This window comes from Ursus arctos, unplaced genomic scaffold (genome assembly GCF_023065955.2).
Source record: "Ursus arctos isolate Adak ecotype North America unplaced genomic scaffold, UrsArc2.0 scaffold_19, whole genome shotgun sequence".
In the NCBI taxonomy this organism is placed as follows: Eukaryota; Metazoa; Chordata; class Mammalia; order Carnivora; family Ursidae; genus Ursus; species Ursus arctos.
In genome coordinates this window covers 40,855,092-40,865,304 of record NW_026622863.1, presented here as the reverse complement: position 1 = coordinate 40,865,304, position 10,213 = coordinate 40,855,092, and the positions used below count along the sequence as shown (strand labels likewise).

General features: G+C 53.1%; 2 protein-coding genes across 2 annotated transcripts; both read right to left on the bottom strand.

The window, feature by feature from the left end:
- Positions 1-4,012: 4,012 nt before the first annotated feature.
- FFAR3 (free fatty acid receptor 3) lies at positions 4,013-4,987 on the bottom strand. The gene has a single exon (XM_026484476.3). The coding sequence runs from the start codon at positions 4,985-4,987 to the stop codon at positions 4,013-4,015; it is 975 nt and encodes a 324-aa protein (XP_026340261.2).
- A 3,507-nt stretch (positions 4,988-8,494) lies between these two features.
- FFAR1 (free fatty acid receptor 1) lies at positions 8,495-9,547 on the bottom strand. The gene has a single exon (XM_026484477.3). The coding sequence runs from the start codon at positions 9,545-9,547 to the stop codon at positions 8,648-8,650; it is 900 nt and encodes a 299-aa protein (XP_026340262.1). The 3' UTR covers positions 8,495-8,647.
- Positions 9,548-10,213: the final 666 nt, after the last annotated feature.

Here is a 10,213-nt window from a genome sequence, read left to right as displayed (position 1 = left end):
TTGCCCTGCCAGGCACATCCGCAGGCTGAGAAGCCACTTGCCAAAACAGCCAAAGGCTCTGGTCACAGGTGGTGTATTTAAATCGGGAAAAGGCAGTGAGTCAGCCTGCCTCACCATACCCAGTTTGCTCTCTGTTTTCCTGCCTGCCCCTCTGCCCTCCTCTGCTGGTCAGTGGTCTACAAATAGTTTGAACTTGTTGCTGCTCAAGCCTGCGACACTCACTGCCCTTGGCCAAGCTGTATCAAACTGTCTCTGCCAGTTTCTTTCTTTCTTTTTTTTTTTAGATTATTTATTTATTTATTTGACAGAGAGAGAGAGAGAGAGTACGAACACAAGCTGGGGGAGTGGCAGGCAGAAGGAGAGGGAGACGCAGGCTCCCCGCTGCCTGGAGAGCCCGACTCGGGGCTCAATCTTGGGACTCTGGGATCATGACCTGAGCCAAAGGCAGACGCTTAACTGACTTAGCCACCCCAGTGCCCCTCTCTGCTAGTTTCTTAATGACTTTGTGAGTAGCCTCCCTCGGTTTCTGGTCACAGTTGGAGATTGAAACTTCTGGCCTCCTCTCTGTTCCCTATACACTGAGACCTGACCTATGGCACAGGGAACCTGTGGCAGCAATGGGTCATGTCTGCGCTTCCTCCCATCCTTCCGGGTTGTGCTGCCTTCAGGCTTGCTGAAGGGGGGAGCCTTCCTTCTAGGAGGGAACATCTCCTCCTCTATCATGGCCATCGATGAGTTCCTTTTGTAAACCTTGAAAACCTTATTTTGTTAATTAACAAAATTCTATTGCTGAGAACCCTTGCTTTCTAAAATACCGCTGTCAGAAACTTGGCTGTTTGAAATCCGGTCAGTGAACAACGGAACATCTCACTGCTGCTCAGATGATCTGAGCCGGAACGTGTGACACCGAGAAGCCGTCTAGCTTTTCAACCCCCAGAGCTTCAGAACAAGAGTTTTCAGACACAGAATTCTGCTCTTTTCTTTTCTTCATATTTTCAAAAGGAACAAGACCCCGAGTCCACTTCTCAGCCCAGGCCTGACATTGACCTCTTTGCATAGGGTCTCTTCACTCTGAGCCTGTCAAGCGCTGCTTCACTGAAAGTTCACCCAAACATTCCCCTCACCCCAACTCCTAAAATAACCCTGTCTCTTCTCTCGTGAGACACCCACACTTCCTCTGGAATGTGGTCTCCTTTGCTCCAGCAGCCTCATAAACATCACTTAACTTTGTTGGGCTACAGTTGTGTGAGCCAGGCTTTATCATTCTGCGAGGTAAGACCGGTTCTATAGCTCACGTGTTCTCAGCAGGGCCAACATTGCCCCCCAAAGAGGGGAAAATGAGTTGCAGGTGGGAAGGTTTGTGGCCTTGTGGGCTATACCCATAAACGGGTATCTAGTGTGTCTGTTGTATTAAAATTTCACAGGCAGGGGAGAAGAAGGTGATGAATGGGAATAAATATCCAAAAAGGCTCCTTGAGAGGACAGAGATACAAAAAAGTTTGAAAAACAGTGCTTTAGCTAAATATCGAGTAGCTTTTGCTGTCCATCGTGTGTCAGATGTCCACTTATTGGCTCTCTGTTGCAGCTAGAATTGACCTTCTTCTGACCTCTGTCTTGGGAGAGTCAACCTGGTTTGAGCTCTTCCAGCATCTAGAATTTCCACCTCACCCATGGGGAGCTCCCACCTGCTTGCTCAGCCAACTGGTGAGAGAGCACGATGTTTGTCACACACACATACGTTCCCACACTACCTGTCTGCCGGTCTCATTTCTCTGCTTAGATGGTCCCAGAACACACCTGCCATTCCCTGAGCACCCCTTTCCCTTGGCTTCCACAAGATATGGAAAACGCCGCCACAGTCCCCTCACCACAGCCCAGACAATGGCCCAGCCTCTGATGACTTTTCACCCTCCCCACCCCTAGCCTTTTGCTTATACAGACCAGGGAGGGGGTAGTGCTGGCTGATAGCTGGAAACAACAAAGCCCTCTATGCCGCTTCTTCTTCCTCATGATAAACCCTGGGAGAGGAGTCGGGCTCCTGTTCTTCATGGCTCTCTCTAGAATGTGGGGTTTCCAACTCCTTTTTGTTCTGAGTTGGGTCCTTGTTACCAACTCTGGAGTCACAGGACTCCATGTCACCTTTGTTCCCTTTCTGAACCATGTAGACTCATGTTTATATTAACTTCTTAGCCATCACCAGGGCTGAGTGCCTTGGGACAGAAGATGAGTCACAGGTCAGAGAGACAGCTCATGCCTCCATCTCTGCACTGAGATGATGTCTCTCCCCTTCCCTCTGAAACCCAGTCCCCTACTCACAGCCAGCCCTGGTTCTCCAGTGACCTTCACCGCAGGAATGCTAAAGATGTTCGTATTAAAAGTCCCTGCAGTTCTCAGCCCAGCCACCTGCACACAGTAGGTGCATAGTAAATGTTTTTGGACACAAGCTGAGTGAGTACAGACAGGTGCCCGCGTTTCTGTGGTTGCCTTGCTGGGAGAGGAGGCTCTAACCCATGCTTTCTCAAGCACCACCCCTCAGTAGGAAAGGAAAGCTTACTAAATGGTCACATCTCGATAAAAATAGCTCTTAGGAACATACATCTGTCTTTGAAGTCAACTGTGCTGACTGATTATCTTTGTTTCTTCGAGTGGGTTTCTAATAATAAGGGAAGAGGACTTAGCAACACCGAGAGCCGAGCTGCTTTGCATGTCATTCCGGTTGTCCTCAGGGCCTCTTTACGTCTGTCCTGGCCAGACTGTCTCGCTGGCTCTGGAAGCCAGGCTCGGCCCCCTCTCTGCGGATGATACACAGCTGGAGGCAAAAGAGCAGGGTGGGTGAGGGGCGTGGGATTTGGAGTCGGCGAATTCTGGCCCCCAGTCCTGCTGCAATCACTTACTGACTAGAGGATCGCACGTAGGAGACTTCACCGGTCTGGGCCCATCCCCTCATCTGCAAAGTGTGAGTAATAAGTACCTGCCACACGGTTACTGAGAGGATCGAAGAAGAAGGTAGTGGGTGAGGCCAAGTCCTTCACATAGGTTAGCCGTTACTTTTATTCCTCCAACCCACACCCTCTCTTGACATCTAGGCATTTTAGCCCTTTCCTTTTGGAGTCTAGGTGTTTAATCCTTCCATCCACCAATCCCATTTGGCCCAGGTATGCCATAAGAAAAAGACAAGGGCACCTGGGTGGCTCAGTCAGATGAACATCCAACTCTTGATTTCTTGATTTCGGCTCAGGTTATGATCTCAGGGTCATAGGATTGAGCCCAGTGTCAGGCTATGTGCTGGGTATGGAGCCTGCTTGGGATTCTCTCCTTCCTCTCCCTCTGCATCCCCCCACCCTGCTGGCACGTGCGCGCGCTCTCTTTCTCTCTCTAAAAAAAAAAAAAGACAGAATAAGGAAAGACCATTCTCTCTTACTTGCTACCAGATTTATTTAAGTAATTTTTCTTCTGTCATTTTTCATAAATGTCCCTGAAAATCTGAATTTACTGAACAATGGAAACTTTCTGGAAAAGTCCACATGAAAGCAGGATGCTCCCTCAGGCCTGGGATTTTATTGTACCCACTCTTGACCTGCCAGGTAGGAGCAGCTCTGAAGGGTGGCTTCTTCCCCTTCCTGTCCCAAGCCACCAGGCAGCTCCCTCATTCCCTGGTCACTGCTCTCAACTCCTCCTTTACCCTCTGAAAAGCACACGAGCCGGCCTGCAGCCAAGGGGACTCTTTTTTCTCCAGTGCAGACTCTCATCCTGACTATCTCCCAGGGCTGAATCCACGGCCTCGGGTGGGGGGGAGGGGTGGCTGGAGAGGAGGATGGGAAAGGAGGGCAGTTGGGTAAGAATGAAAGCTGGGCTTGGGTGGGCACATTCTTGGGAAGACTGGGTGCCTCCTCTGCCCCGGCCGCATGAGCCCCCAGCCCCCCACTCCCCAGTCCTGCCTGACTCCAGCTAGGACCTGCCAGGCCACCCAGCCGCCTGCTCCACAGCCCTCCCGGAGTCCACTACCTGCTCGCTATGTTGGACAGCTCCCGCGGCTGCCCCCCTCCTCGTTCTTCTCCTTCAGCTTCACGCTGCCCTCCTGCCTCCAAGGGCCCCAGCCCCCCGTCAGCCTTCTCAGCAGCCCCTGAAAGTCAGCCTGGAATCCAGATGAGGAGAAGTAGTAGACAAGGGGGTCGACACAGGAATTCAGGGTGCTAAGAAGCAGCACATAACTTCTCCACGCTGGGCTTTCACCCCGGATGTAGCCCACGACATGAGACACGTTGTAGGGCCCAAAGCAGACGAGGAAGTTGAGCAGGGTGGCTGCCACAAGCCCAACCACCCTCCTCCACCGCCGGTGGCTGGCTCCCCTGCTGAGCACCCACACCAGGTGGCCATAGCAGTAGCTGGTGATGAGCAGGGGCACCCCAAAAAGGACCACAGCCATCTCCAGCCTGACGGGCAGGAGAATAGCCAGCTGGTTCTCCTGGAATTCCAAGTAGCAGGTGCCGTTGCTAGTCTGGCTGTAGGAGGAGTTCCCTGAGAATTCAATGACGTAGATCACGCTGCAGTGAGCGCCGGCCAGGAGCCAGCAGGCCCCGCTGACCAGGCCGGCCTGTCCAGGCCTCGGCCGGGCTTTGTACCATAGTGGGTAGGCCACGCTCAGGAAGCGCTCGATGCTCACAGCTGCCAGGAAGAGGGAGGTCAGATAGATGGTGGTGAAGAAGAGGAATCCGGAGAAGGGGCAGAAGATGAAGGGCAGGGGCCAGCGCATGCCACTGGCGGCCTCCACCATGCGGAATGGCAGGAAGAGCAGCAGAAGCAGGTCTGAGAGGGTCAGGTTGAGCAAGAGCACGTCCACGGCCACTGGGCGCCGCCGCAGCTTGCCCACGAAGATCACTAGGGCCACCACGTTGAGGGGGAGCCCCACGAGGAAGGTGAAGAGGTACACGGAGAAGTAGAGCCAGTGATCGCCGGGGAAGAAGGACCAGGCCGGGCTTGTGCCCATGGTGGTGGCCACTGGGGAAAGAGACAGCTAGATGGAAGAGGCAGTCTGGAGGGGGTCGTTCATGCCCCATGCCAGCAGCATCTCAACCATTGACAGGGAACACTGTCACCCCCCCCACCCCCTCATGCCCCCTGATGCTTTCTCCAGCAGGGTGAGCCTGCCTGTCTTCCTGGTCATGCCCTGTCCCCTGTCCCTTTCCACCAAGGGGCCCCCTCCCAAGCCCCTTATGGCCCCATGCTCACCTGCTTATTTGAGAACCCAACTGCTCTGCCCCCAGCACCTTGCCGGCTCCTGCAACACAGTATAAGTTAGCTATTTATCTGGCAGAACTGATAAAGACCCATGACATCATTCACCGTTGAGCAATCGCACAAAACATGCCTTCAGCTCCTTTACCAGCCCCGCGCCAGTATGCAAAATGAGGAGCAAATTCCACGGCTCTGTGCCTTGCTCTTGGGCTATCTCGGAGGGGATGCTCGAGCCAGCCCCGAGCCAGCTTCATCTTCTCCTCCCGGATCCTCCACTTGGTTTTTATCTGCTTCTCTGGAATGGCAGTCATCCAATTTGCCTTGTAAGGGCAGGAAGCATGAGGCAGTGATGGAGAGCTGGGATCTGGAACCAGCGGCTTGGGTGCACTGCCGCTCTGTCACTGACTCTGTGATTTGGGGCAAGAGGCCTAAACGCTCAATCTCCGCGTCCTCATCTGCAAAGCAGGGACCATCACAGTACCAATTTCATAGGGTTGTCGTTAGAGGAGCGCATTAATACCCGTCGAGGGCTGACAAGGGAACCTGGCGTGTTGTGGTGAGTATGTAACAGATGTTAGCTGCATCATCCCAGTCACTGGTGTGGGCTTGTCTCCGGGGTGATGGTGATAATGAGAAGACTAGTGATGATAATGATGATTTAGGGGGCACATAATCCGTCGCAGACACTCAGCCTCTGAGGGCATCACCATTCTGTCCCTGGGCTTCACGGTGGGAAAGTGACTCACGCCGGGCAGCGCAGCTCATTAACGTTCAAACCCAAGTTCTGTCCAACTTCAGAGATTATGGATTATTCATTCAAATATTTATGCAGCACAGTGAGATAACCATTTTATACCCACTGGGATGGCTATAGGCGAAAAATCAGACAATGCCAAATGGTCAGCGGGAGGTGGAGGAATGGGAATCCTCTCAAACGTTGCAGGTAATATAAAATGGTAGAGTGACTTTGGAAAGCAGTTTCTTAAAAGAGTTAATATCAATTTACCATGGGATCCAGCTCCACCGTATGTTATCTACTTCAGCAATGTTCGTAATAGCCAAAAAGTAGAAACACCCCCCGCCCCCCCACCCTGCGGTAGCCCATCAGCTCACCAGCTGGATAGATCTCGTAGCGTGTCCATAGGATGGAATACTATTTGCCAGTAAAACGGAGTGAAATACCTATGAGTGCTAGAACCTCAAAAACATGCCAAATGAAACAAGACAGACATAGAATGCCATACACTGTATGTTTCCATTTATATGAAATGTCCAGAATAGGCCAATTTGTACCTACAGAAGGTAGATTACTGGTTCCTTGGGGACTTGGGGGGGATTAACTGTAAATCAGCAGGAGGGGTCTTACTGAGCTGATGAAAATGTTCTAAACTGGATAATACAGTTGCACACCTTAGTAAATTTACTAAAAAACATTGACTGGAACACTTAAAATGGGTGAATTTTATGAGATATCAATTTTATCTCAAATAAGTTGTTAAAAACAGTTTTGCAGTCATGGGTTTGGTGGGAGTGAGGTCTCGGGTGATTGAGTGGTAGGAGGGTAATAAAGCCTCAGTAGCACGGAGGCCGAAAGCCACTGGGGAAGCACTTAGCAGGCAAGCAATGGCAGGTGCACAGGCTGACCTGTTGGGGGAACATGTAGAAGGCTTCGGGCTGAAGAGACAAGGGTCATGTGGGGCTTCAGGGGCCCTAGGGAGGAACTAAATTCCACCCCTAAATGGAGCAGGCACAATTCACCAGAAGAAGTGGTCCAGCGGCAGCAGGTGCTCCCGAGCAGTGGGAGAGAGAGCAGTCCCTGGCTTTCTGGGAGGGGCAGTGAGGCTGCATGGGCTGGAGTTCAGCTTACACTGAAATTCTCTGGTCTCACCACCGTGCAGGGAATAAACTTGTTTCTCGCTTCTGTGGAGCCTCAGGCAAGTTATGTAACTTCTCTGGTCTGTTTTCATTTAATTATAAAATGGGTAATAACATTTTCCTTGGAAGGCTATTGTGACCATTCATTCATGTAGCAACCGTTTACTGAGTGCCTACTATGCATGAAGCTCCCCTCTATTTGCTGGGAATAATCAGCAAATAATCAGCAAATAATCAGCAAATAAAATTCCTTGCCCTTGTAGACATTTATGCATAAAAAGAGGTAGCTTGTATAAACCGGTTCTTGCACACTAGGTATGCAGCTAGACTTTCTGTGTCTTATATGTCCGTGGATTTTTGTCTTTAGAGGAACAAGTTGCCTCATCAGAGCAGATGCTCAGATGTTTGTCTCCTCCATGGCCACTCTCCTCTACCTATTCTTTTGCAGGTTTGGGGTGCCACCATTCACCTTTGCAAAGTGGACCACAAAGACAGGCGTTAACCCTGATAGCCCAAGTTTTTCAAATGCCCCCTGCCCCTTGGGGGTCCTGCCTTGCAGAATCACATCCCATATCCACCCCTTCCTTGCTGTAGGGCCTCAGGAAAATTTCTTAACCTGCAAAATGAAGATGGTGATAATACCTGGTCCAGGACTGTAGCTAACTTATGCAGTGCCTCTGTACAAATTAGGAAAAGGAACCCCCCTCCAGGTGGTAGCACCCTCCACCAGGGTGCACTGCTTGAAGAGTGAGCCATATCTTTGTTCAAATTAGAATAACATGCTTCTTCCTCTGGTTAGAAGCAGTCCCATGCCAGGCACATGGCTTGACGAGGAAAGCACAGGTTAGAATTTAGTCAGTGTTTGCCCCTCAGCCTGGCATGCTTGTGCAGTGAACAATCTGCCCACCTGTACAGCAGCTGCATGGCCAAATCAAAGGATTGTGTGAAATGGGACAACACTTTTAAAGTGCTTGACGTGGTGACTGTCACATCTTAGAGACTGTATTTGTTAGTGACTATTTCTGGTGTTGCTAGTATTTTTAATCCCTGTGAAGCAGCTTTTCCTACCAACTTCCTGTTCGCAGTTCCAATGCTGCCCTCTTGTGAGTTCCAAATGGTATAACAGCGTCAACATCTTGCCTCCTGCCTCTTCTCTTATTCAGAAATTAAACTGTTCATTCCTAGAAAACCTTTTGGGAGTAGCATCTCCCAAAGTGTATCATCAGAGTGGCATCTCCTCTGGATTGGAAGAAAACCATAGCACTGGCAGGTGGGGCATGAGGAGAAGAGGGAGAGGCAGAAGTGGGGAGTCATGCTGATGTGTACAGAGGCAAGCTTACCTTCCTTCTGTGACCTAGCCCCTGGCCTCTGTTCTTCCCTCCAGCTGGGATGCAGTCTTCTGCCAGGCTCAGTTCTTTCAGGTGCAAGGTTGCTCTCAGGCCAGGCTGCCCTGCAGTTCCTTTGGCTCTGGGCTCCAGGGGCCCAGACAAGCAGCCAGGCTCTCCTGCTCCATGTCCCTTCTCCCCAGCAGTGGCTCCTACTTCTGTGATGTCCCTCCTTTCGTTCTTGCCACACTTGTCACCCGCCCAGTACCCCCTCCCAAGTAGCCAGTCACCAGCGGGTTGAGCACCACACTCCAAGCCCCTGTGATGAGTCCCAGTTTCCGCCAGCAGCCTCCCATGTCGGGGCGCAGGAAGCCAGCCACGTTGGAGGCATTGTAAGGTCCTAAGCAGAGCAGCAGTGTGAGCAGTGCCCCGCCGGCCACCCAGGCTGCCTTTAGCTTCCGTCTGTGGCTCAGGCCTGAGCGGACCAGTGCCCGGAGGCAGCCCACGTAGCAGAAGGCTGTAATGCTCAGGGGCAGGAAGAAGAGCAGCAGAGAGAGGCTGAGGCGAGCAGGGCCCGCTGAGGCTGGGTCCCAGGCCTCCAGGCAGACTGGAGAGCCATTGACTGGCGTGTTGATGCCCAGAGAGCTGGTGGTATTGTCCATCCAGGCTCCCGGAGCCTCCAACCCAAAGACCAGCCCCAGGTGACAGAGAACAAGGGCCCATATGGCCGCACACACCCCCCAGGAATAGCGTGGCCTCCGGGCCGCTTGGTAGCCCAAGGGGAAGGCAGCCCCTAGGTAGCGGCCTACGCTCAGGGCAGCCAGGAAGCCCCCGCTGGCATAGAGCGGAGCGAAGTGGGCCAGGGCAAAGGCAGGACAGAGTGGGGCCGGCAGAGGCCAGGCGCCCGAGGCCAGGGCCTCCACAGCCTTCAGGGGCAGAGAGGCTGCCAGCAGGAGGTCAGAGCAGCCCAGGTGGAGGGCATAAACAAGGCTGGGGGTGAGGCGGAGCCGGGCGTGGGACACGGCGCCCCCAATGGCCAGGGCATTGAGCGGGAAGCCCAGCGCAAAGGCGGCCGCGTAGAGGGCGAAGGAGAGCTGCGGGGGCAGGTCCATGGGGCCAGGGCTGGCCTCCACGCTCCTGAGCGCCACTTGCTCCCCACCCTTGGATCGGCTTGTGGTGGGGTGGGGGTGGGGGTCAGGGGCTCCTGGGATCACAGACTGCTCAGGGTATTTGAAGTCATCTAGTGAGATACCAACGATCTCAACCAGAAAGGCCCACGAGGGAGGTGGTGCCAGTGAGCCGGTGAGTCCGGGTTCAAAGTGAGGACCGATAGCCCTCAGTCCTCTGCTTTCTTTCCACCATAGCCTCTCTTAAAACACAACGGAAGTGTGCACATCCCGTCAGAGGAAAGGCCTCCTGATTTCTGAGACTGGGGAGAGAAAGGGTAGAAGATTAGCACAGAGTTGGGCCCCATGGTGTGTGTGTTTTTCCTAGGACTGGAAGTTAGAGTCCTGCGTCCACTCCCCTCCCCCAGTTCCCTGGGAAGGGAAGCAGCTGCCCCCTTCCCCCCAGCAGGGACAGCGGAGAGCCTGCATAGCAGCTGGGGGAGGGTTGGTGGCAACTCCTAGCTGGGGGGTTGGGGGAGATGTCAGGATTTGGGTAAGGTGGAGGCTGTGGCCAAGGGCAGGCGAAGGGGGGTGCCAGGGCAGAGCCCAAGGGTACGCCAGGTCCCATCAGTGCCATAGGGAATGACCTTAGCCAACTTCAGGGGGCACCCT